The sequence below is a fragment of the Mauremys reevesii genome, linkage group 26 (assembly GCF_016161935.1).
Source record: "Mauremys reevesii isolate NIE-2019 linkage group 26, ASM1616193v1, whole genome shotgun sequence".
Lineage (NCBI taxonomy): Eukaryota > Metazoa > Chordata > Testudines > Geoemydidae > Mauremys > Mauremys reevesii.
The window spans coordinates 1,188,127-1,215,733 of record NC_052648.1 but is presented as its reverse complement, the minus strand read 5'-3'; the positions used below and the strand labels follow the sequence as shown (position 1 = coordinate 1,215,733).

General features: G+C 49.3%; 1 protein-coding gene across 4 annotated transcripts in view; it reads right to left on the bottom strand.

Moving 5' to 3' along the window:
- MAST3 (microtubule associated serine/threonine kinase 3) overlaps window positions 1-27,607 on the bottom strand; it is a 73,521-nt gene that overhangs the window by 18,464 nt on the left and 27,450 nt on the right. For 3 of the 4 annotated variants that reach the window (XM_039515386.1, XM_039515390.1, XM_039515388.1), the window contains 13 exons: window positions 15,324-15,412; window positions 14,616-14,688; window positions 13,830-13,850; window positions 11,574-11,652; window positions 10,238-10,395; window positions 7,710-7,785; window positions 6,272-6,481; window positions 6,070-6,171; window positions 5,010-5,142; window positions 2,937-3,004; window positions 2,308-2,393; window positions 1,394-1,602; window positions 95-233 (listed from right to left, as the gene is read on the bottom strand). In XM_039515386.1, the coding sequence (XP_039371320.1) occupies window positions 95-233; window positions 1,394-1,602; window positions 2,308-2,393; window positions 2,937-3,004; window positions 5,010-5,142; window positions 6,070-6,171; window positions 6,272-6,481; window positions 7,710-7,785; window positions 10,238-10,395; window positions 11,574-11,652; window positions 13,830-13,850; window positions 14,616-14,688; window positions 15,324-15,412 (1,443 nt within the window). The remainder of the gene's footprint in view (window positions 1-94; window positions 234-1,393; window positions 1,603-2,307; window positions 2,394-2,936; window positions 3,005-5,009; window positions 5,143-6,069; window positions 6,172-6,271; window positions 6,482-7,709; window positions 7,786-10,237; window positions 10,396-11,573; window positions 11,653-13,829; window positions 13,851-14,615; window positions 14,689-15,323; window positions 15,413-27,607) is intronic. The other variant, XM_039515387.1, reaches the window with a different exon arrangement.

Sequence of the window (27,607 nt, the reverse complement as noted above, 5' to 3'; positions counted from 1 at the left end):
CACACAAAGGAACCCCCCACCCCTTTCCTCACTTTAGAATCTGACAGCCTCTTGCCCAGGCTCCTCCAACCCTGAGCCCCCTTCCTGTCCTTACTTGTCAGGCTTCAGGTCCCTGTGCACAATCCCGTAGTTGTGAAGATATTCCAGAGCTAGAACAGTCTCTGCAAAGTACATCCGGGCCATGTCGACCGGCAGAGGACCCATGTTCTTCAGTAACGTGGCACAGTCCCCACCTACAGAAACATACAAACTCTCCATGAGCCACAGGCAACTGTGCAGCGTGCAGGACTGGGCTGAGGGCATCCTCACGTATTTCAAGCAACCTCTTCTTAACAGGAACGTAGGAATCCCTACACCAAATCAGACCCTGAGCGGTGAAGTCCTGGATACTGCCTCAGAGTGGCCGCAACCCAATGCTAGAAAGAGGAACAGTATCCCTGGCCAATTGCATATGGCAGAAAAGCCTTTCTGAACCTGCGTGGCCACTGCTGCTCTGCTTCAGGTAGCACTCAGCTCTCCAGTTTCTGGGATATTGCATTGGTACAAGCGGAGAACAGCAGGTCTAAGATTGAGACACATCAGAGGCCACTCCAGCAAGGAGGGTCTGTTGCAGCTCAAAGACGTTGGTTACCTGGCGAATGCATGTTTGTTACGTATTTGGATGCAGATGGACAGGAGAGGCTGGCAGAGGGAACAGACCAGAGACATTAAATCACCATTCACAGAACTGCTTCAGAAAGAAGACTAGATTAAAGCAGGGGAGTATTTTTAATTTACTCTATTCCAAAACAATGCCAGTGGCTAACACCACTTCGCCCTGCACACGCACACACACACACACACACACACACACACACACACACACACACACACACACACACACACACACACACACACACACACACACACACACACACACACACACACACACACACACACACACACACACACACACACACACACACACACACACCCCTGAGAGGATTTTTTACAGAGAGGGAAACGGAGGCAGAGAGAGGGTAACACGAAGGAGCTCCTGTCTCCAAGTCGTTTGCACAGACCAAGCTCCTCTCTCAACAGGTAGCAGATGGTTTTGGAGTCTCTGCTCTGCGAAGGAAGGAGGATTCTCCATTCCTGCAGGAACAGGACAGGCACGGGGAACAGAGGGCAGTGTGACGTGTGCTCACACAGGACATCACAGAGCCACTCAGCACCGAGGGGCCTGATGGCCATGACAGCTAAAAGCATTCTCAGGCCGCAGCCTTCACTTTGGGGATCTTTGTTTTCCTACCCTAGGACGGCAGGTTAAGAGTTTTGTTTTTTTTTAAATCTGCTCTAACAACGGCAGTATAAAGCCACCATTCGGCCCTTGGGTGACCAGCTTGGCTCTCACCTTCCACGTATTCCATCACCATGCACAGGTGCCTTTTGGTTTCAAAGGAGCAGAACATGCTGACCACAAAGGGGTTCTCGGCAAAGGTGAGAATGTCCCTCTCCACAAACACCTGCTGGATCTGGTTCCGCAGAATGAGGTTTTGCTTGTTAATTTTCTTTATAGCAAAACGCTGCCTGGTCTCTTTGTGCCTCACCAGATACACGGCCCTAGGAGGGGAGAAAGCGATGATAACCCCCTCCACGCTGCAAGCACCGCAGGGGTCAGTACTGAGTGCATGGGGCTCCCACAGCTGCTGTCAAGTGTATCGACCAGAACAGCTGGACTTGTTGCTTCAAAACACTTGTAAAGCATCGAGAAACCTGCGTCTCCCACCACCCGGAGCAGTTCCCAGTGAGAGTGAGCAGGCGCTCAGGACTCTGGCATGGGGTTTCGGGAGGTTAGCCGCTAACCTGCCAAGCACGGCGCTCCTCACGTGCAAAGGGTGATATTTGACAAGTAAGTCAATTACAATGGGCATTTGCAAACAGGCTGCCAGACGCATACTCTTACTGAACACTGGCCTTATTTACAACCCCAGCAGCGAGGCAGGCGCCATTGTCAGACGTGGCAAGCTGCTCCTCGCCAGGAGGATTTATGTGCAGTAGCTGTAACGACACACTCAATGGAGTCGCGTTAAAGTGCCAAGACCGACACAGTAAACAAGATACCTGGCCTGCTCCGTCCCTCTCTGCACTCACCAGCATTGTGCCTTCTTTCCAGGGGAGCTGGTCACTAAGGTGATTAGTTCACACTTAGATCATTTGCAAAAAGAAGCCAGTGTTTGCAGCCATGAGTGCATTGCTCAGCGCAGTCCCAGGCTGGTAAGCTCCTGAGCGCCCTGCACTGAAGCAGAGGCTCTCTCTCCAACTTACCCATAGGCCCCATTGCTGATCAGCTTGATGGTCTCAAAGTCACTCTCACAGGGTTTCCTCCGAGAAGCGGCAGCTGATGCCCGGCTCTGCGTGAGACACACACAAAGGGGTGTTTGATCTTTCTGCACATCCCGGCTGTGACTGTAAATACAGTGCTTGCGTCCCCTCCACCATTCGCTAGCCCTGGGAAACGCTCCTGCCCACCCTTCCCTACCCTATGCTGCCCATCACACAAAGGGGCTAGCGTGACCAGTAAAAGCAAACCTAACCCTACACTCAAAGCAGGCTGCTGCTGCTCAGCACCCTCAGAAGCCACCACATCAGAAATCAACTGCACTTTGCAAACTGTGGACTGTCAAGTCAAAACTGCCTCAAGCACATGCCCGTTCCACGTGTCCAGGTGCCAACTGGAGGATCCATGTACAGGAACAGGGGTGTCCATGAGACATGTACCTTCAAAAATTCACACAGTTTCAGCAACCCTCTATGGATGGACAATTCAAACTCCAAGCTCCCCGGGAATGCAGACAGCCTCCTGGCATTGCCTTCTACGGGATGCCAAGAGTTAATCTGCTCAGTGTCAGAGAAGCTGGTTGGGAAATGTGAACATTCAGGCTGGACGGCCTTACCTCATGGGAGTCGTCATTCTCTGGGGTCATGGTGTTCCCACTATCAAAATGATCCAGCTGAACCATTTCTGCAGAAAAACGGAAAGAGCTAGCTGTCAGGAATTCAACAGACTACACAGACACGCTGCTGCTGTTTCAGAGGGAGGAGGAACTGAAACCCATCTATCCTGGATTAAAGGAACTCCACTGAGATTTGCACACTGCTCCCTTCTGGAGAAGTTTTTTGTTAAAAAATTGACCACCTTTTCCAGACATAGGTTTGACACTGCTGCCTCAACTAGTATCGGGCTAGCAGAAGGTGCCGTCTCCACACAAAAGATGCCTCGCACAAGTTCACTGAGCAACCTGCACTGGGTGCCAACTTCACCAAAAGCCGCAGAGATGTTTTTCCTGGCCTACTCCCACTGCATTGTCTGGGTTTGCTGCACACACAACCCCTCTGCAGCCAATATTCTCACTGCTCAGCGGGATGAGATGGGCTGCTATAAATGTGGGATCGGCAAACTGGTCTGGATAAAGAACACATACAAAACTTTGCCCACATCGAGCCTCTGCCATCCTCAAGTGCTTGACTAACTTCTGGTCTCTCACCCATCCCCTGCAAGTCCAGGCTCCGTTCCTCCTAGGGCTGGGAGCACCAAAACACCACGAGGAAGCTTGGCGGGCAGCGTGCAGCCTGACTCACAGATATCTAGCAGAATGGAAGCTTCATGCTCATTGAGGCCTTTACCACTAACAAAAACTAATGCCAAAAGTAGACAGTGTCACCATCCATCCCCCACTCTGGGTTCCGATGTTTCTGCACACACCCATTAACAACTCTGTAGGCCCAACCTCTTTGATGTCTGCCTGCCTGGAGTCCATTCATGCAGGGAAATTCAGGGTCCTGGCATCAAGGGGTTAAACATTTATATAATTCTAACTACTCTGCACAGTCCTTTCGGCGTTCCCCCACACGCCTTGGCTTCCCATGGATTAAGTGTTCTTCAAAGTAATCTACTGTATTTAATATGTAGCAAGCGATAATGAAGGAGAATTTGGTTCTGGCATGGAGAGACTTGGATACAGTCCTGGAATGTACATCCCACTCCACTGCCATTGTCCAAGCATGGGTGAGTTTGGAAGCTGATGCACTTTTATCCCTGCTTCAGCACTGTGCGCTAATCCCTGGCCAAGCAATCTGAACCCTCGCTACCACAGCATGGAGAGAGGTACATTTCCAACAACAACAACAACTTCAAGGCTAATTCCAATCAATATCAGTCAGAACTTGCTGAAGAAAGAGTTACCTGTTGGTCTGAGAGATCTCCTGTTTGGCCTCACAAGCATCTATTCCAACTCAATGTGTAAGGAACAGGAGGCGGAGTAACCTTACCACTTGGGCAAGTAACATCGCAGTCTGAATTCTGCATGAACACGGATTTTGGGATGCAATGTTTATACTCTGACCAAAGAGCAAGAGCCCGTGGGGAGAAAGCACAAATCTCATCCTGCAGCAGTCACCTGCACTGCGGGACTGGGAGGGGGTTACTGCCTTATGCACACGTTAGGAAACATCGGTACTGTCAATTCACCAGAGTTGAGGGGAAAGGGCAGCCCAGAGGATACACCAACAGCTACCTAGACCCGCCCTGCTGGCCGCGTAGCGATTGCTGACAGTCCTGCCACATCTGCTTTGGTTTCGTTTCATAGTGCGGGTCCATCAGGGAGGTGTGCTGGAGCGACAAGCTTTCGGTCTGTCCGGGAGCACTTTCAGCACAGGCAGGGGCAGCACAAAGGTCTCCACACCATGCTGCCACGCCACCACCCCGCTTTGCCTTGGAGGTGCCACCCTTAGAAGAGCCTGTTCGGTCCTTCTCCTTTGGCTGAGAATGCCAGCAAAGCTGCCATTAGCATTAACTGCAGCGGTGACTTTTGGGATTTGGGCAGCTCCAAGCCTGGGAGTAGCAGAGACCTTCCAACACATGCTAGCTCTGACTAACTGGCAGGAGCCATGTGTGAGAGGCTCCTGCTCCTGATCCCCTGCCTGCTCACTCAGCCAGACACAGTCCAAGAGCTGTAAAACATCCCTACCCTCCAGAGGGTCCTTGGCAAGCCCCAGCTGGCTGATGATGTACCGCGGGATATCAGTTTTTATTCCTTGGCCTACTTTAGCATGTCCTTCCGCGGCTTCCAGAAGATGATAGAATTCCTCAGGATCAAACTCCTAGCCAAAGGAGAAAAACTGCAGTCAAGAAGTGAGTGTGTCCCTAAATAACAGCACCTCCACCACCACACTGGCCACTTCCCCAGCAGAAGGCCAGACACGACGCTGTGTCCCAGGCATCACAGTAGGCAGGCACGTACGTATTCTTAAACGGAATTAGAGTCACTATCATAGATTGCAATGATAGGGTTCCCTTTAGCTCTGGAGTTACGGGATGCTACCTGGGCATCAGAACTCTGCAGGAGAACCATAGCTCCCCTGATCTTGGGTTTGTGTCTGCGTTTCCAGTGTAATCCCTCCTGGCTGAAAAATCCAGCCATGTGCCTGTGTCCCAGAATTCAGGGGGCAAGCTGGCTGTATGCCTGAGCTGGCATACCTACTATTCCTTCCAGCTGTAAATGATTCTCAGACTAGCCCTACTGAGAGAGATTTGGAAATGTGCAACCAATAACTTTAGGTTTTCTAGGTGGATTAATAACCAAAGGAGAATGTGTGTTGGAGGTTAAGTGTAATGGATAAAAGGTAGAGATGGACAAGAAAAGAAAAACAGATTAGACATTCCCACCTCACAAGGAAACCCAGCACCGTCCTGTACTGTAACATTCATGGATCTAAAGATCTGAATGTCGTCATCGTCTCTCTCTGGTCCCTGACCAAGTTCCTTACCGGTGAGTCTGAAGCCCAGTGGCTGGGTTAGCGAGTACAGTCAAGCTTGTGTTAGGGTTACACAGTTACTGCGCACACAACAGAGGAGCTGCACTGCTGTTCAGTTGTTGGGTGCACGAATGTGGATCAAGCTGTTTTGCGGGAAGTGATTCTTTCTAATTTATTCCATGAGTAAGGAGCACTTCCCTTTCCAAATGAGGCATACCTATGACAGAGACCTGCAGATGCGCACAGCCTGGCAGGCCACGCAGTACTACTTACCAAGCACTCCAGAAGGCGAGCAGGGCGGGATATTATTAGCAGCAGCTTCCTGACCAGCTGGTCAATGAACCTCACTTCCTCACTCTCTGAACGCTCCTGGGCCTACAGAGAACGAGGCAAATGCCCAGGTCACCAAACAGCCAGTGTCAGTGGGGGCCAGGGTTGGGAGGAGGGGGGATTGTGAGAACACCCGAACACTCACATCGTGGAGCATTTTCTCCAGTTTCTCCTGCAGCTCCATGAAGTAGCGTGATGTGATGAGAGCTTGCTGGGACTTGGCCAGGCAGTCTCGGGCCAGCTCAATGATCTGATGGTGGATGAACCCCAGCACGCCATCAGCAAGGGGCAGCATACTGCTCGACGAGCAGCTAGTGATGGTCCCCTGCAGGCGCTCCTCCATCTGCGCCGTGGCCTGCAGGGCAGAGCAGGAGATGACTACAGTGGGACTGAGACCTTGAGCTTACATCCGGGTGTTAGCCATCAGCACAGCTGACCCCGTGCAAACTCCTACTGCAAGTGCGCTGCCCCGGGGCAAGCCATGACCTGCATAAGTGGAGCACATTTACATTAGAGGCCACATCCTCAGCTGGAGTGAACTTGGAGCTATGGCAGTTTACACCAGGCGAGGCTGGGGCCCTGTGGTTTGCACAGGTGCAGCTACCTCACTGGCTAAAAGCCCCAGTGCACACCCAAGCCTGTGTTCATTTAGAGAGAGAGAGCGCGGCCATTCCTGAACATCCTTCGGAGAAGATTGCAGAGCAGACCCTTGTGGTCCAAACACTCCTAGCTGCAGGACAGGCCTCTCAGTATGACAGTGCATCCGAGATGGGTCATTTCCAAGTGATCTGGCACTCAGCAGTTACCAGCTCTTTCCCCACATAAACCTTTAAGTAGAAGCATATGAAACCACAGGAAGGATGAAAACAAAGGGGCTTGTTGCTTTGTTTATTCTCTCCCCGGGCAGGCCCGCAGCCGGGAAATTGCCAGCTGACAAAATGGAAACGCCTGCTGCTGGAAGCTATGTTGCCCAAGCAATGCAGCACATAAGCTGGATCCCAGCTAGCACAGAACCAGAGGCTGGCACGCACGGGGCTGTCCTTTATGACTGCAGCATGCCAGCGGCATACAAAATAGTTGTACTAATCCTCACATTAGGGATGTGCTGGAAAGAATGTTCCTCTTATGTATGCGACTTTGAACTGTGCCATGGCACCCTAGGACCAGTGCAGCTGTACAAACAGCCGGAATGAGAATTTCCCTGCTTTTGTGATATTATGTCTCGCTATTTTAGACTGTGCTGCAACTGCACTGATATTGTTTCATTTGAAAATCTCAGCACAATATTCACGTGTTCACATGGACATTGTTTTAACCAAGAAGTGGTCTCCAGAGACTGTTACTGAGACAGTTTCATGTTGCTGCAGTAACACATGCTCCACGGTGACCAGGAGAGGACATTATGAATCTTCTGCTCCCCCCCCCGTGAATTACCAGGTTCCCAGCCCCCTCATACACCGCCCCTGTAAGGTGCACTTTGTGTCCCAGGACAAAGAACAGAAATTATTTTGCTGGGGACTGAAGTGCTGAAAAGCCGAAGATACATTATGTTTGAATCATCTTTGAGAGCTCCGGGCAGTTACCTTTGGGAATCGTTCCTTGTAGACGTGATTCATCATAACAATCTCATTATCAAAAGCTCCACTTGTTCGTCCAGGGCTGGGGGGGAAGAACAGGTTTATCTTCAGAAAACCAGGTAATTATGGGTTTGTGCAGTTAAGTGCCTTTGGAGACTCTTCACACTTTGTTTTCTAGTCAACTGCCACGTTTCACAAGCCATTAAAGCACATTCACACCAAGCACTCAGCATCCCGACAGGCACCTCCACCCCCAAATACAGCTCCCCAATGCACCTCAATGGCACCAACAGCATCACGACTCACTGCTGCCCCTGAAGCTTCCCCTCTGGAACCGCTCGTCATTCCTGACTTGTGGACCATCCCCCACCGGCACCCCTCCCTGTTAGTCTACCACAGGGCTCTCCAGGAGGAGAGACTGGCCGACAGAAGAGACTGCCTGGCAGCTGTCCGATCTGAATAACTGTCTGCAATAAGCTACTCCGACCTCCAAACTCATGGCATTTATAAGCCAAGGTAGCTTTGAATCTAGGTCTCCAGAGCTGAGAGACTAATGCGTCCATTAAAGAAAGGGCTTGTCCTTTTGCTTTCCCTCGGGGTTATAATTCCTGCCCCAGTCCCAGCAAAGTATAACGCCACTGGAGAGATGCCTAGACCACAGCCAACTGTGAGCAGGCCAGCAGTGTGACAGACACCCGGGGTCTCTTGAGCTGCTGCTGTAGTTGCCTTTTCACCGCTGGCAGCAAAAGAACTGAGTTTTGTTTTTTGCAGGGCACAGAGGGATCTTCACGTGAACTGTTTATCTGTTTTAGCCCACCAGTGAATTCAGCGGACCGTCCTTTCTCCCCTGGCCACAACGCTGCCACCGGAATCTTAATCCTGCTACACAAAGCCAGTTACAGGGAGCAGCCACCAACTTGTTAACCAAGATATAACAAATGCCAAGCTCAAAACCAGTTTCAACTCTCTCCCCGTTCTCATTTCAGTGACTAAGAAGTAAGCCACAGCTTAGCAAGGGACTCTTTGTACGTGCTATGTACAAGTGATGGCAGCCATACAACTAGCATTTCTTTGGTAAAACATTCACCCACTTGTAAAGCCCTTGAGATAATTAATCTAATTTTAATGAAATTTCAGGCGACAAAGCCCAGGACCAATTACAGCTCTCGCCCAATAAGAACCCAGGGAAGCCTGGTTACAAATGAGGCCTCTAAACACATTCCACAACGGGAAAAAGTATTTAACTTAAATATTCCCTGTAAGGATGCAAACTTGCTGCACTTGACAACTGGAGAACAAACCAATGAATGGAAACGTGACATTCCAATGCACAGCAAGTGCAGGAAGGGGCATTGTCAGACTCAGGAGGTCTGCATGTTTAGTCTATTTTAAGTTGCAAAAGCTGAGGCGGAGCTGCCAGGCACTCTGGCTTGTACTTCTCTGCTGCACTCCCATGCTGGACCTTTCTTGTGAATTTCATGCAATGTGCCTATGTATAAGAAGGGAACAGACAGCTGCATCTACACACAAATACACTGCATGAAATCTGTGAGAATGCTGTACACCTGCTTGCGGTTCTGGGTCTGAAAAAGCAATGGTTGTGGAGAATGGGGGTGAGGGAAGAAAAAAGGCATTGCAAACAGATGTACCCCGAGCACCTAGCTTTTATTTAATACACAGAATGCTTCTAGATCTAGTTACATAAACAGATTTTTTTTAATCTTTCAACGGTAAGTCTGATTCCTGGCCTCTTGACTTTGATCCTAACCTGCAGCAGGGTCTGCAAGGACAGATTTTCAGGTATGCCCTGATCTGATCTTAGGGTCAGTTGAGAATTTACCTCTCAGTGTGCTGTGACCCACCCAAGGGGCAGCGTGAAGGCATGAGTCCCAACGGAGGGACACAACACAAACGTAACAAGGCACTTCAAACAAAGCTTCTGTAATCTCAGCTTCAAGAGCCTGCGTCTCAGGCATAAACGGTTTCCAGTAACAAAAGCCTGAGGCTAGCAGACTTGTGTATGGCCGGTACACCGAGTCCAGAGGAGAGCCTCCCGAGAGGCCTGGGAGCGCCAAGAGGATTAGCGTGAGATTTATTGCACTGTGCTTTGGGATCAAACTCCTGCCATTTTCCATTCGTGGAAGCGCTGCAGGGAAAGCAGTGGCATTTCTGAAGAACAGTGTCTGTGTAGTAAAGCATAAGCAGTACCAAGTTTCACACCACCAGACTCTAACGGAGAGCAGAGAGTCAGACTCGTGGTCAGCATTAGTGGTACAGCCAATCTGTGACCGGGCTATTCCATAACTGTCCACTAGGGGGCATCTTGCACCTTCCTCTGAAGCCGCAGGTGCCAGCCTGCGTCAGACAGAGATGGGCCTGCTCCTGTCTGGCAGTGCCTAGCACAATGAAATGCCTCCTTCACCAGCACCATTTACAGGCATCTGACACAAAATCTCTCGCGCACACACACACGCGCACACACACACACACGCGCACGTTTTGGAAAGCCCGGGGCAGCCAGAGGCTTTGGATACCTGAGGCTCCTGGATCGTGGCCGCAGGCAGGGGGAACGGCGCCCCTCCTCGTCCGTGACACACTCTGTGCTGCGGAAATGCTTAGAGAGGAAATGCAGCTCATCCAGGGTGGGCTGGTACGGTAACTGGTGCAGCCGCTCCTGAGAGGATGAAGACGACTGGATAGAACAACAAATGCAAGCAGTTAGGAGATAGCTAAATTCCTCCATTGGAGCAGGATGGAAACAGAGAGTTCATTAGAAACAGCTGCCTCGGACCCTTTTACTAGACTGGAAATACTGATGGGCAGCCCGTGGGCCTTGCTTTTTACAAATGCTCCCAAATTTGCTGCACATAAGTGTGAAAAATGGATTGCATTCACCACCTCAACCACGAGATCAGGCACTGACAGCTCTGACCTGCGACTCCTCTGCTATTCGAGCTCCCTACAGACCCTCAGTCCTAGTCTGTAGCATCCTCTTCTGTTACAGCTCTGGGCTCCCTAAACAGCTCCACAGTACACCCCAACCCAGCCATGCAGCCCCCAGGATTCATTTGCAAAAAAAGAACCCGCCACCTACAAAGTGCTGCAGCTAACTCAGAAGCACACTGTAAAAATAACATCTGAACAAAACATCTGGCCATGCAGAGAAGCCCCAGAGAATGCAATGTTGAGGAATGGAGACTACGGAGCTCAGGGGAGATTTAAACCCCACGTCACATGGTGGCACTGGCCCCTTCGGAGGGAGGAGAGTCCAGAGTCTCTGAATCCGTTAGGCTTAAAAGAGGCACCTGGGCCTGAGGAGACAGACTGGGTGAGTCAGGTGAGGGCCAGAAACTGGAGAACGTGTCTGGGATCAGGAGGCCCTCCCGAGGAAGAGGGAGGAATGGTCAGGAAGCCAGTGGAGGGGGCCACCCAGCCCACCTTCCGGTGCCAGAGAGCCAGAGCCAGGAAGCTGAGAAGGGCTGAGAGACCAGATGGGGCTAGCCTGCTGGATCTTCCCATGCCAGAGAAGGCAGGAGATGCCTGCTGGTTCTCTGGGCTGTAGAGCTGAAGCCAGAGGATCTTAGAGCAGCTGAAGCCCAGGCACGAGGCATGGGAAGGGACACGAGCACCATACCAGAGAGGAGAGCGTGGTGAGAGATGCTGAGGTTCGTGGATGGACTGTGGGGACTTGTGTTGTTACAGTTTGTACACAAAGGGCTTTTGTTTGTATTAAATTAACCCTCCAAGGGCTGTATTTATATTCAAGGAGTGTTTAGATTATTTCTGGGAACAAGTGAAGGGGAAACCGAGGCAGGCACACCAGGTAGCCACTATTTCCCTTTCCTGTTACAGACGACTGGATAGCTTTACCGAGACAGTGGAACTGGGGGTGTTAGTCCCATAGCCAGACGAGGGTAGCGAAGCCAGTGACCACCTTCTGCCATCAGCCCTGCAATAGGAAACACACAGATCACACAGGGAAAACTTTGTTTAAATGCAAACAAAGGAACAATGAATGTCAAAGTGCTGTGGGCAGGAACAGGCACCTCGCTCTGGCCCAGCCAGTTGCAATCCAAAGCCTCTTATGCCAAATGTGTTTTGATATCACTTCACGTAAGTAATAACGACTCTGTACAATTAATTTTATGGCTGAGGGGAATGTAATGCCAGAATCCTAGAAACTAGGTTATGTCCCCTGCTGCAGCAGAGGGACAAACTGGTGCACGTGTCCCTATGAACTGATGCTCTTGTCACCCCGCTCGCTGCCTGAGAACTCCATGTGACAGCTCTAGTCTGTGCTCTTTCCATGACTGCGCTTGAACAAATTCACTTAGGGAGGGGAAAAACATTAGGTTGGGATTTTTAATGAGAGTCAAATTTGGGCCCCTGGGATTTTATTCTGCAGAACAGCACGATTCCTACGGGCGTATGAAAAGTGAACACGCACAATGGACGCGCCCCCTCCCCGCCCACGCTATAAACGAGATGCCAGAAATTTAAAACCTAGACGGGTATTTTTGCTGGGAGTGTTTTCTAGTAGACTAAGGGCTTGGGAGCCCAGCCCAGGGCTCTACATCCCTATGTCACTCACTCACTGTGTAGGTCACTTCACCTCTCTGGCCTCAGCTTCCCCAGCTGCCATGGATCCACAGGCTTGGTGCTATGCCCCAGCTTTTAAACAGTCTCTCAGAGGACCCCCTTCGTATGCAGACCCCCTTCAGGAACGGCCATGCAGCCACACTGCCTTTGAGACTAAGCCTCTGGGCTTCAGCCATCCTGCTTCATGCTGGGACTTCTGCTCAGGGAGTCCAACTGAGAGACTCCTGCTTCGAGACTCGTACATGCCCCAGGGAGTGAGGCACGGCAGCCAGGATGTGCAGGACACCACACGGTGTTTTTCAAACACAGTAGGGTTAATTAGTCAACTGGAACGCGGCACTGGGAGTCCTTAGATTAGCACAGAGAAATGAAGGTGAAAACAGTTCATTCCAGCCAAGCCAGAGCAATCCACCAGCCAAACTGCAGCGAATTCCATCGCAGGCTCTCTCTCTCCCTCAGACTCCTTAGCCAGTCCCAGGTGAGAGCTGCCAGCTTCTTCCAGAAGCCTATTCTTTATCCCCTGCTGGTCACCTCCCAGTCCTTCGTCTCCAGGCAGGGCCATGCTGAGTTCACCCTCACCCCGTCCCAGAGCTTTGTTCTGTCCTGGGGGCATCCATTGTCCTGCTGGATCTCTGCTGATTTGGTTCAGTTTCAACCAGTTTCTTAAGGAGCTTATTCACTACAGCCCAGCTAGCAAGGGGACCTCATGTCCTGCGCTGTCCCCAAGCGCAGACTTGACCCTTTTCCCTTCACTGGGCACCAATACAAAGTACAGAGGGAAACTGAGGCACACATAGGCTTCATGAAAACCTTTCAGAACATTCCCGCGTTATCCCAGCAGCTCGCCGGGATCACTTAGGAGAATCGGCCAAGCCCCCACAGCAAGGCCTTTAGCAGTGCCAAGGGCTCTCGCATCAGGAGCCAGCTCAGCCTCGTACGTTGCTGGCATTATCATTTTTCTGTTTTCCCATCATTAGCCGCTTGAGAACAAAGTCTCATTTGCTCCATCCTAGCTCTTTCCCATTTGGCAGACAAGGAGTTAACACTCCCCGTTTTCCCTAATGATTCTTGAAATTAAACCTGACCTCCTGGTTGTTTATTTCTGCCTATGTCCACCAGGGAGGTTAATGGCATCAGCCCAGCAGGGCCTGGAGAGCGCTGTTCCCATCTCCACCCTGCACATGCATTGGCGATTGTTCCTGTGACCTAGCTGTAGATTTCAGAGGAGCAGCTGTTTAGAATCCAGGACACTGTTTATAATCTGGCGAGAAGTTTTAAAGTGGGGCAGAATTTGGGTCTGGACTCCTGGCCAACGGCCGCGTGAGGGGAACAGAGCCGGGTCTGTTCCTGGAGCCACAGAGAATTATGGAGGCCAGTCACAGGCTGATTAAATCAGGCACTGCCACAATGGGGGTTACGCTCAGGACAAGCACACACGTCAAAGTGGAGCAGGCATTACCCACTGAACACAGGCCCCCTCCATTCCGCACCTCTCTCTGGAAAGGCTTGGTTCCTTCTCGTAATTACCTGTCAGTCCGAGCAGCATGACTGCAGGGTGGTGGGAGAATATCAGCCAGGAAGAGGGAGCGAGACACAGTGGCAGAGGAAAGAGACAAACAAAAAGAAGGAAAAAAAGAACAAGACGGTAACCGAGAACCACACTCCCAGGCTTGCTGTCGTTTCCTAGGCTCACGGGTTACCGTATTCTCTCTGTTCGTAGGAACAGTGGCAGCTCTAGCAGGCATCACAGCTCACGCAGTCTCCAAAGAGCTAAGGGGGAAATCTGCACACAGCAGAACTCTGGGGATGAAGTGCTTTGAAGGGACTCAGGAAAGAGGGCCTCCCCTTCCTACCCAGCTGGGGCTCTCTCTAAACACCCGCCCACAACCCAAAATAAGGAGTTTTCCTCTGTTATGTTAGTTCTGGCTTGAGTCAGGTGCAAAGCAGGCAGGGTTTGTGCAGTGACTCTGCCACTGGACCTCCTCAGTCCAAGCCCTGCAAATTCCCCTGGCCCCATGGGAAACTCTTGTTCAGAGACAGATTATCATACTGAGCTGGGCCACGGATTAATTAAAGAACATGATGAGACGCCCAAGCACATTCTCACTCATGAGCACGTGCACCATGCGGACACTGCTCTCTGGAGGTGAAAGGCAGCAGCCAGCAATTACCCACTGCACCACCTTTTGCCATGAAAGCAATACTGTAAGTGAGAGCTGATTCTTTCACTTCTCTCTCAGTCCAACACTCTGCTGGTATTTACTTTCTCTGTTGCGGGGAGGAGAGGGGAGAAGGAAGCAAGCCCCAGCTTACCTGCGAGCAAAGGGAAAGTTGACAGACGTGCTAGTGGAGAAGTTTCGTGGGCTATCCAAGGGGCTGCTCCCAGCTGCAGACAGAGAGAGAGAAGTTAATGCAACATCTGATCCAGCCCATTGGCTTGTTGTCTGGGATTTCGCCTCTGACAGCAGGGGCTACTTAAGGTCAGGGTCACAAAGTAAATTGTGATGTAAAGATTTCTTATATTCCTATTGGAAAATAAACCCATTCCCTGAAGACAGGAGACATCCTGTGGGAAGGTAACTGTCCCTGTTACTGTCACAACAACTGCTACAAGGACAAAGTTAAAACATGGCCTCCTCCCACTCCTATCTTTATTTATTAACCCATGTCATGTGCAGCTGCCACTCTGCAATAGATACAAACCCCAAGTCCAACACACACACCCGTCCCAAGGGGCTGACACCCAGGTTACTGCTAAAATAGAGAAACCAACACTGCTGGCACACAGCATCTGCACACAGCACATGCACCACCGAGAAGGGATTTCATAATTATCTGAATAAGAAAAAAAACCCACAAGGGCAACCTGGTGTTGCCTCTCCAGTCCTTCCAACGAAGGATCTTGCAAGGACTGAAGGTGCCAGCAAGCTGCCTTCAAGCCATGCATTGCCCCTCCAAAGTAACCAGGATAAAACCACTGCAGGTGCATAGCCTGCTCCCCAGAGCTCAGACCTTCCCTACCTGTAGGCACGGAGAGCGGGGACAGAGGCCGTGAGAGGGTTGGAGACGGCGTTCCCACCACCAGGCTTTTCCTGTTACTGCTCCGGCAGCTAGAAAGGGAAAACAGTGTCATTGCTGCATGGCTCCCAGATCCCAAAGCAAAGGGGGTGCACAAGTTTATAAGGCTTTGGGATTTATAAACCATCTCAACAGTCCAAGTGCTTTGCTTTACAACCATAGAACCCCAGTTCATGCAGGAGAGCCCCAGAGGAGCACCAGCCCCTGAGCTCAGCACCTCTGGCATAACAGACCAGAGCATGACGAGCCCAGAAAAAGGGGAGAGCATGGCCTCTCGAATGCCTCTCGGCGTGACTGTATTTAACAGGAAACTGCTCTCCCCCAGGTCCCACTTGCAGTTCCAGCTGGACCTAGGGAAGGATGGAGCTCACAGACAGCCAATATCCAGCAAATAAGAATAGAAAAGAGCCAAAAGGACCTAACAAAGAGGCAGCAAAGAAGAAACTGCCAAGTGATTTCATGCCCATAAAAGAGAGTTTGATGGTTCCCAAATTCACCGTCGTAACCAAAAAATGCAGTAAATCACTGTTGTTTATGGTCTAACTTTAAATCACTTTGCTCTGAAACCTGTGAGCTCGAATGGACTAGCATGCCCTATCGCCACAGCTGCAGACACACCACTGGTGAAGCTATGCTGGCTTTTGCTTCATAAAAGACAGCTACAGCATCCGTTTCCTCTTTCAGCTGCGCTCCGTGTTTGTATTCAACCACTAGGACTTTGGTGACTACCTCCCCGGCCAGAGGTTAAATCTGGAGAGCCTTCTTTAAGCAAAGGATGTGGAAAGCAGGAGCAAGAAACCAAGGGTGCAACAGGGCCAGGAGGGAGCGGAGAATCCTTTGCTAGCTGGAAAGCCATTCGAGAATCCAATCCAAGCAAAGGAATCACTGTGTTATAACCATGGCTATACCATGGCAATCTTCTGACTTATCCCTATATCAGCTCTTACAGCACAGAGGAGAGGCGCTGCAGCCTGCAAATCCAGGAAGGCTCACCATCTTGGAATCAGACCCATGGGCTGTGTCCCTGGGTGCTGGGATCCCCCCGGAAGTGCCCTTAACAGAGAGTCTCCAACACGAAATGTCCAAGAATCATGAGACTGTAACAAAATCTCATGATTTTCAAGCTGTACATGTGGGGATTCTTTTTGTTGTTGCTGTTTTTCTTTTTGAGAACTTTGCCACTGTTAGCCACAGTGCTGGTCCCAGGCCTGGATAAAAGAGGAGGGTTCTGCAGTTAGGTTTGCAACCCACTCAGCTAAAACTTTACTGCACAGAAAGAGTTAAACCAAAACCTGGGGAAGTGGATGCAGAGGACACTCAAAACCCAAATCTGACAGAGCTCAGAGAAAGCCAAAAGGAAGCTGAGATCTTGAGACATGGAATCCTAATGACCAAAGCTGTAACAAGACTAGGCAGGTGGAATGTACCTACTTTGTATGGTACAGCAAAGCTGGCACAAGTTACAAGAGAAACGAAAAAATACCATCTGACTGTACTTGGTGTAATAGTGGGACAAGATGGGCAGGGAGTGGGAAGATGATATCTGAAGGTGCTACAATAGTCGACTCAGGAGGAACACAGAAAAGAAGCGTTGGAATTATGCTGGACAACATCACAGTGAAAATCCTGCTGGCATGGGAGCCAGTGAAAGAACAACAACCAGGTTGAAACAAGACATGTCAAGGGAACAATAATCCAAGGACGTGCACCAACAAACACACAGCAAGCAACAGTGAAAAGGATTCAGACTACAAGCAGGTGCAGCAGTCCTGGATGTCATGCCTAACCACAACATCAAGCTGATGACAGGCGAGACTTCCAAGCACAAAATGGCAACAACTCTACTGGCTGGGAAGAAGTCAGGGTCTCAGCAGCAGAAGGCATCCAAGCTGATAATGGCCAACGGCTCTTGAATCTCTGTGGCACAAACCCCTGTAAGAGAGGAGGCTGTCTCTTCCAACACAAGAGTACTCCGAGGCTGACAGGGAGACCACCAGACAACGTGACTGTTAATCAGACAGACCACGAGTGTATAACTAACAGATGGGCATCTTCTTTGAAGGATGTCAGAATCAGCAGAAGGGCAGATGTTTGCTCAGATCATTATCTTTTAGTAGTCATGTTACAACGTAGACTCAAAAAAGATCACAAAGATGGGCAACAGGAGTGCTACAGCAATAGAGAAGTTCAAGGACAAAGAAACACAGATCAGATTGCACTTAGCAACCATTCCAGTGTTTTACAGGACCCGGCTGATGAAAACCTGGAGGACAGATGGTCAAACTGACAGAAGATGGGAGTTGAGACAGCAGAGGAAGTAGTGGGCCACCGAACGAGGCAGAAGGAAGATGCGTGGATTACACCTGGAACGTGAGCAATGATTGACAAAGCTCTGAAGGCAAAAAAGGAACAGTGCAAGACAGGCAGAACTCTTAGAGGTGGATGCAAAAGACAGACAGGGATCAAGAAATAAAGGAGAGATGCAGGCAAGAGAGAAATGTCTGGGTTCAGGAAGTTGCAGAAGCACAGAAGGGAAACTTTCAAGCATCTCTACAGATTAGTGAAAAACCTCTCAGGAAGAACCAGACCATCCCTTGTGATGCCCTTCAGGGACTCTCATGGGCAGATGCTGAAAACATCTGAAGAACAAGCCAGACAACGGAAAGAATATTAAACTGTACAGAGCTGATGATTATGCACCGGTTTGAGAAATGCCAACACTAAATTAGAAATAGAAGCTGGACCAGTAACACCCAATGAAATTATAGCAGCCATCGAAGTCCTCAAACAGGTCTAAGCTCCCAGGACTGACAGAATTTAAGCAGAGGTACTGAAGGCAGGAGGCGATGTTCTGACTAAGCAGTTAACAAAGCTAACCAAACATGGGTGAAAGAACAAGTGTCACAAGACTGGAAAGATGGTATCATCGTGGCATTGCCAAAAAAGGGGGGAATTTTACTCAGGGCATGAACAGGAGAGGTATTGTAAGGCTATCAATGCCAGGCAAAGTATTGGCTACCATCAGCTGAACAGAATGAAGACGAAGTGGATGCCATACTACAAGAAGAACAGGCTGGGTTCTGTCCAGGTAGATCATGTTGTGAACGGATATTCGCTCTTCGACAGATCACTGAAAAAGCTATTGCTTGGTAAACCCATCTTAATTAACTTTAAGAAAGCGTTTGACAGTTTCCATAGAGAGTCCCATGAAATATTGCTAGAAGCCATGAGATACCAGACAAGCTATCAACATAATAAGGAGTTTATATGATGGAAGCAAATATGCAGTAGGGTCAGATACAGTCCTGGGTGAGTGTTTCGATATTGTGACTTGACTTAGACAAGGGTGTCTGTTATCAACAATTTGCCTTGTACTATCAATGGACTGGGTGATGAAGCAGACAACAACAGGCATTGTTGAAGGGGTAAAATCATTTAGTGTACATGAGTTGACTTTGCCAACGACACTGCTTTACAAAGCACAACGTGGAACAGAACGACTGCCCTTCTATCAGAGGTAGAACAGGAGCAAAAATTGGACTGAAAGTAAATGTAGAGAAAACCAAGATTATGAAGGCAGGAAACTGGAGAATGGATGTGAAGGTTAACGTGTCAGAGACAGTGATGTGGGCGGTCAGGCCTAGTGGTTCCTAGAGCTGCTCTAGGAATTGTTTCGGGGCAGTTCTCTGGCCTGTGTTATACAGGAGGTCAGACAGATGATCACTGTGGTCTCTTCTGGCCTTGGAATCTATGATTAGAGTAGGAGTCAGAAGCCAGGAACAGGAACCCAGTGTCAGAGCCAGACTCTGAGCCGAGGGTCAGAGCTGGACACAGAGGTCAGGAATCAGACAACGGTCAGAGCCAGGTCACCTAGAGTGCGGCAAGGAAGGGGCAAGGCTGGGAACTAGCAAGCACAAGAACCATCACAGGCGAACTGCTGCTGCTTGGCTCAGGAGCTGGTGTGCAGCCTACTACAGGAATGCTGGGTGTGTTAGGATGCCCAGAGATTAGCTCTGCTGCAGGCCCTGATTCCTGACAGAGTGGATGGAAATGAAAACAAACAGGTCCAAGTCCCTCTCTCTGTACAGTGCGATGACATTTGGGATAAAGATACGCGTCGGAGATCAGGAAAAGCAAACCCCACTTTTGGAAGGCTGAACAACACCTGGCCAAGCAGAGGTGTCCACTCCAAACTAAAGGTCAGATTATACCATGTGACTGTGCTGAGCACGCTACTGCACGGCGCAGAGACCCGGCCGAGGGCAGGCGCTAACAAGAAGAGGCTGGAGGTGGCCCATCACAGATGGCTGAGGAAGATGCTACATATTTCCTGGAAAGACAAAACAACAAATGGAAGTCGAGGAGCTGTCAGAGCCAGACGAGTTAGAAAATATCATCAAAGAAAGACGGCTCAGGACGTCCGGACACGTACCCCACATGGAAGATGGGAGACGTGCTAAGCCAGCCTTGAACTGGTGCCTGAGGGGGGAAAGAGAAAGGGAGGAAGACCAGGGGAGAACTAGCAGAAGACAGTGCCAGAGGATATTGAAGACACTGGTATCATCTGGGAGGAAGTATCACAACTAGAGACTGACCGTAATCAGGGGAGGAACTGGATTGCCAGACATGTCTGCGGCACAGGAGGAAATAAGGTCTGAGGTCAGGTTTTTGAGTGTTTAGGATACATGAGGTCACATTTTCATGGTGTTCTCTGTAAGGGCTAGAAATTTACTTATTTAAAAAAATATATATTTAATTTCACATGACTCTAGCAGCTGGAGTCTGAATACCAATTATCACGAGATTCCTGATACAATTACTCACTCATCTTGCTTGTGCCTACTAACAATCGACCAATGCATTCTATTTTTTTTTTAAAAGTTGTGATATAAATTCTACACAGTGCAATATAAAGCCATTCCCATAACCTTAAGCGTTTCTTGCAGTGTATAAGCTGTAAATTTTTTTAATTGAAATTCAGTTATAATTAGTGGTTCCTTCCAGGCCTCCCTCCATTTTGCTGAAAAGGGGCACATGAGACACCACCAGTGGTGGACTGAACATCTGAGGGTATGTCTACACTTACCGCGCGGGTCGACGCGGTGAGTTCGACTTCTCGGAGTTCGAACTATCGCGTCTAATCTAGACACGATAGTTCGAACTCCCCGCGCGCTCCGGTCGACTCCGGAACTCCACCACTGCAAACGGCGGTGGCGGAGTCGACCTTGGAGCCGCGGACTTCGATCCCGCGGTGTCTGGACGGGTAAGTAGTTCGAGTTCAGCTACGCTATTCGCATAGCTGAACTTGCATACCCTAGTTCGACCCCCGCCCTTAGTGTAGACCAGGCCTGAGTGTATCGAGTACTGAGAGCAGGATAACAGACACAGCAAGAGGGCTGGGCCTGTGAGGATCCATTTGCAGGATCTAGCTCAGTCGTCTCCTTCGGGATCTGCTGTAACAAATAACTTCCCTTTTCAGCAACAATAGGTGCTAGCCGCATGAGGTTTATTAAAAATCCAGTATATTCTATTGCACGCAGGAGAACGAGTTTCACCTCCAGCATCAGTAACTTCCAATGCCTCGCTGCATCACAGACCTGCGTGGCCAGCATAAAAAGCTGCCCTTCAGTGCCTCGACAGAGATGCTTGATGTGAGGAGCATATAATGAAACAGACTCGACTGATAAATTGCTCCAATCTCCTCTCCTCTCCTCTCCAACAGTCAGTATGTGCTTGGGGGCCAGACCCGTGTCTGCGTGCTAGTGAGACTGCCTGCCATATTTCTGGACACACTGAATATTTATTATTTAACAATGAATAAAAAGTAGCAAACACTCAGAGCAGACCGGAAGCAGGAAAACACAATCTACAGCATCACGAACTAAAATTAGGGGAGATTTCCATAGATGTCAGACCAAGGACACGTCTTCCATGAAAACATGAACACACCCGAGAGCCAGATTTAAATAAGGTAAGTCAAGCTGTGTCTCCGGGATTGCTGCTACCCTAGACTGCTCAGCAGAAAGGCAGTGCAGAATTTCCATTCAAAGCTGGGAACAGAAACCCTCGCATGGGCACTAAAAATAATTAACTCCGTTTACCATCATGAGGTACCCACATTAGCTCAGAGCTTCCAAAGAGAGAAAAGAAAACCAAGGAGCCTGGGAAGACTCTCTGTGGGGTCTAATCATGAATGCAGAGAAGTTATTTACACCAGGAGTAAGGCAATACGATGTTTTAACTCCAGACAGCTAATGTTTAGCAACCCCCATGCGGACCCTCCATAACTGCTGTATGTATTCTCACTGCATCAGCGCACCACCAAATTTCCATCTGCTACTGATTACACTAAACGAACGTCAGTGGCTGACCTCGTCACCTCATCGTCATTAGTCTGTCCTGCCATGCAGGGACCCCAACACCCCCCCGGCAGGAGGAACGCCTGCTGTGGCTTCACGCAGACACACAGCGTACCCACAGGGCACTGCGTGAATATTTTTCCATGCACATTCATTGTTTTCTGAATAATATTCATTAGTCACTGGAGGATGGGCAGGAAGCTTCCGCAGGCTCTACCCCACTTTTCCTACTTCCCACACCTTTGCCTGCCTTTTCACTGGCACTTCATTCTCTTCATTTCTCACCTGCAAATCCCTTGTGGTGCCTGCCATTCCTATCAGAGAAGTTGTTTATTTAGAGGCCATATTTTAATTACCCAGCTGATGGAACAATGCAGCATAGAGAGCCAATGCTGCAGCACCAGCCGTGAGGGATGCAAGGAGAGAAATACTTTAACTCAAGGGTTAGATATGTGTCTTTAAGCATTTCCCTCTCTACCCAGGGGTGAAGCATCAGCAGCCTTTTCTCAGCTGCAGTGATGACTGGGTTTGCAGTCTCTCTGGTACCTACCTCGCTGGAGCTATATCCCCAGTGCTCCCCATATTAATGCCCGGCCTAGAAAGACAGTTGTTTCCCCTGGCTGCAAAGGCATTTTCCAGAGCCCACACAGAGCTCTGGGAGGCCAGGAGCCCTGCAGAATGCAAGAAAAGGATTGGACCTTTGTGTGGATAACGAGAACATCCAGAGTCACAACAGTAAATGCGGGTAAAAGAAGACGTTTGGAATGGCTCTACGGCTCTTGCTGCAAGACATAAGCTGACCTCTAGTTAACAGGGGTAAAGAAAAAAGCCCTGGAGGAACCCTATGCCACAAGTTTTATTGCCCTTCCTCCAAAGCAGCCAGGGATTGCCACAGGGCACCAGACTGGTGCTCTGGAAGTTCCCATCTTCCTCCACCACCATTTTTTCCTGGCCCACTCCAGTAGGTTTGTTTTAGTATTTGACTTTATTTTTTTAAAACAAGTTATAGCGGCTACAATAGCAAACCCCTCCCCTCTGCCCTCCAAGGGTTTGAAATACTGACCCATGGACTGGTGAGGGTTCACTTTTACTGTAACTCCACGTTAGCAAATTTCTAATACTAACTTGTAGCTACACTGAGATGAAGATTGACTGACATACATAAGATACCCCAAGAATAATAAACATGCTTGTCTTAACAAAACAAATTCAAATGGATGTTTTGCAGTGATTTTGATTAATAAACGAGCAAGCTCTCATATCACCTCGTTAACTCATGTCAAGATGTCAGCTCCAGAGAAATGGTAAATAGTTAATCACAGCAAATCAAGACTGACAGCGAACATGTGCAGAACGCCACTGCTATCTTCCAGAGATTCATAGATCCCAGGGCCAGAAGGGACCATTGTGATCCTCTAGTCAGACATCCTGTATTACACAGGCCACAGGACTTCCCCAAAAGAATCTTTACAACGGCAGCATGTAAATTCTGAAGAGCTTGGTGCAACTCACTGATTTTTGCAATACGATGCATCATTTTTTGTAGCGACACGATCACCCTGCACGCTCCCGCTCGGGAGGTTTATTTGTAAAGTGAACACAAACCTTTAGCTAGTTTAGTTCCAGTAATCTCTATACAGACAGATTCTGATGATATTTCCTGTTTCTGCGCACTCCACCCTCGGTGCTACAGCTATCTCGCGCCATTTTAACCCTGCCCGATGTATCAGCTGCATCTGGCTCCCTTCCTCCAAAACAAGTAAGCCTTGTGCAAAAACTGCTTCTTACTCTTAAAGTTAGGAGTGAGGGGCACCAACCCAGCCCCCAATGTCCTGGCTCTAATCCTACATTTGTAAGTTTTGCCAAAAAATGGAGTGGAAAACAGTAGTCAGCAAAAATCAGGTTATTTACAGAAGAATGTGACCCTCAGTGCAGCACATCTCCAAAGTCACCTTCCAGCAGCACCACAGCAACTATCACACCATCAAGCGCACTCTCACAGACAAGGAAACTGTTACAACAACTGTGACCCAAAAGCCCCTCACAACAACCTGTGAGAGCACAAGAAAGCCTGCTACAGAAGACAGGAAGTAAACACTGCAGCAAGCTGAGAACTGCATCATCTGACCTATCTCATTATCACAGCCCCAGGCCATGTCCACAGCATCAGTATTAGATTTATTTCATGAATATAAGCAAGGCAATCCCACCGCAGGCTGCCTCGCAAGCGAGACAGGAAGCAGAGTCTGAGAGCTAGAACATCAGTGCACAATGCGTTCAGGTGTCTTGTTCCTTTCCTACAGAGCCAGGCCTAAGATGGGGCCTGTCACATTTCTCCATTAAATGTTTAAAGAAATAAGAATCTGGTTAAAAACACCTTCCAATGCACCACAAGGCCGGGCTGGCTCAGAGGAACAGGACACAGGCCCCTTTGCCTTGGACATGGGCTCAAATCAAAACCTGGTCACAAGGTGACCAGCTGTTATCAGCTGGCTGCTGTCTAGTGGCCTGTGGGAAAGGACTGGATGGTCTAGACAAGGGATCGGCAACCTTTGGCATGTGGGCCATCAGGGAAAGCCCCTGGCGGGCCGGGCCAGTTTGTTTACCTGCCACGTCCGCAGGTCCGGCCGATCGTGGCTCCCACTGGCCGCGGTTCGCCGCTCCAGGCCAATGGGGGCTGCGGGAAGCAGTGCGGGCCGAGGGATGTGCTGGCCCTACCTTCAAAACAGGCCCAGTCTGGAGCTCTGGGTCCAACAGCCCTGGACACAGAGCTCCCGCACCCGTGGCCCTGCCAGTGCAGGATGAGGCAGAGAGTGAAGCTTGCACTGCGGCTGCCCAGGTTGACTCTGATTGGAGGATTTAACTCTGGCGCATTTCACCAGCATTCAATTCAACCCAAACATTTTTAGTTCAAGTAAAAGCCACGCAAGGGGCCAAGCAAGTCCACTCAAGTTAGTGAAACCACATCTGCTGCACAAGACCCAACTGCGGACTCCGCAGGCACCGTGCGCACTGTTGCTGGATGAGGATTGCAAGGCAATCCCAGGTGCTTCCCTGCAACGCCCCCACGCCGATGAGCCCAATCTCCTCCCCCTCTGAGCACCACATAGGTGCATGGGACATAATACAAACCACACGAGTCACCCAGGCACATTTTCAATATGTCCAGTCTGATATCACAGGAGAATTACACCTTCATTTAAAAAACAGGGTCTCAATGAGTTCACACTGTAACCACGAGACAAGGCGCAGAGTCTGGACTCCCGGGTTCGATTCACAAATCCAGCACTGACTCGCTGTGAGACCTTGGGCAAGTCACTTCCCTGCTCTGTGCCTCAGTGTCCTTACTTCTGAAATGGGTACATGGCAACATCCAAGTGAAGAGCGTTGAGACGGCCGGACTAAAAGCACGATGTCAAGTAGCTCATTTTTTAAAAACAAAACTGGCATCAGGCAATCAGATCAGGGTGCAACAGGTAATGTTGCTAGTATAGACCAGGGTTTAAATGGCTGACGATCGCAAAATGCTGTCAGTCACAACCAAACTATTGCCTTCAAGATGACAGTGCAACTCAGCTGGCCCTGTTAACCGATTTCTCAGGCCGTCTACACCATTCAGGGAAAGTGTCAGCCGCCTTCTAGCACGAACTGTAGCTCACTAGAAAGATGCTAGCTTGCTTACCCAGGCCTGAAAAAGTATGCTGTCTGGGCCATTCACCTCAGATCAATTTACAGACAGCAGCTGTGATGCACGTGCTTAGTCCCAGCCCAATCACACACTTCTCTCTACATTGTTCTAACTCAACAGTGGGTTCAGACAATTCCCTCCGCATGGTGACTTCTTTACTTTTTAACAGTCTGCATGGTCAAAGAATTTCAGAACTGCCTACTGGAATATAATGGAGTACAGCACAGAGCAGGCAGCAGCATCACCAACTCCAATTGTCCAGAAGTTATGAGGCAGAACCCCCAAAAATCACGAGATGGGCTTAAAACTCATGAGATTCTAAAAACAAATGTGTTTCGGGTTCTTTGCACTAACTGGGGGGCAGGGGAGAGCCTTTAGGTCACACTTTGGTCACATTTTCAAGCTTTTCTCTGCAACCACGAGGGCTAGAAACTTACTTGAACAAAAGCTAAAGCACATGCTTAAGTGCTTGCAAGACCAGGGCCTACTTTTGCTGCTGAGTCCCGAGGCCTTAATCAATCAAACCCCATCCTAACACAACGGGCACGACTCAACATCTTGCAGCCACCTGCCCACGACACTAGAGTTCCGATGTGATAGCAAGATTTTGCTATAAGAGAGGCTGATGTCAAAGTGCTGTACTGTCGTCACACCAACATGCAGTTCTGACACCCATGCTGGAAAAAAGGGTCAGTTAAATATCAAGATAAACGAAGATCACTCAGAGGCTGTTCCCTCCTGCTCTGCTGAGCTGTTCCAGCACTGCACCAGCCATTTCAACAGCCACGCGGCAGGAAACTAGGATTCCTCAAACATTACAGGGCTCTTCATGGTACCAAACAACACAGTATGTTTCTTAGCTATTATAAAATACACTGCACTGTAATTGTGTCTCTGGGACTAGCAATACCAATGAACCACAAGAGCACTGCCCAAGCCCTTGGGGAGAATTACGGCTTCCTTAGGTTCAGCTGGATGCACATGACTCCTTAGATTATCACTCTGATTATGTGTATTTTTTAAAAAGTCATTTCACGGAACATTCATTTCACAGATGTGCTTCCATGAGGACAATTATTATTATACAAGATACAGCGGTGCCAGTCATACTCCCACCAATACAACTGAAGTTGACACTTTATCCCGAAATTGTCGTCCCCCCCAGATCATTTAATTGGGACATTTTGTCCCCAAACTTGCAAACACTCATCAAGTTTTATACATGTGGGTCAAAGAGACAAAGTCTTTAAAGCTGTGGTTTGCAGGACTGGGCCCTAGAACCGGATGGATCAGTGAATTTGCTAAGAAAATACACTCTCCTATTCCTCTTTATAATAAAAAGCAATGCCATTTTGAGACTGAGGAAGGCAGTTTTACAGTTGTATCTCAGTCTGTGTGCAAGTGAGTCAAATGCCCACATTGTATAAACGTATCAAAGATGCTCACTCCTGGATTAAATGTGGCACCAGAGATTTCAAATCTCGCTCACTATCGAAATGTTGCCCCCACTGTTCACTTGTTCAATTTTCAAACATGCACCTTCGTGCTTTCCTCCAGGCTGCCCCTCACACCCTGTACACATCCTCAAAGCCCCCTCCCAGTTCTCCTTAAACCCCTTCTCAAAGCTCTCCTTTGCCCTGATGCTACAAACAACTTGGCAATGGCTAGGCTGCTGGCATGACATGCGGAGATCACTCACTGCCTGTCGCCCTGACCACTATTGTCGCATTGTTTCCTTGCACTCCCCTGTCTGTAACCACATGTTGTCTCTTGGCTTATGCTCCAACTGTTGGGGCAGGGTTGTGGGGTTTTTTGTTCTGTGTTTGTACAACAGGTCCTAGCCGCTGACTAAGGCTCGTAGGCACTACGATAATACAAATAATGAATAGGAGCCCTTTTTAGGGAGCAAACATTTTAAAAAGTAGATTAACACCCTTTTGAATTTGAATAAAATCTGAATTCCATGTTTTTAGGGAAGCATTTCTGAGCTTGTCTAATTAGACGGTGAAGCCACTCGGCCCTCACACAGGCTAGTCCCGGGGACCATCAGAAAATACACAACAGAAAAAGATGAATGTTTTTGGGAAAAATGAGCTCTGGCCATTCCAGCAGCAGCCAGTCATTCAGTGCCGCTGCTCAGGGCAAACAGAGCTCCCCTGGTCTGTGAACAAGACCTGCTT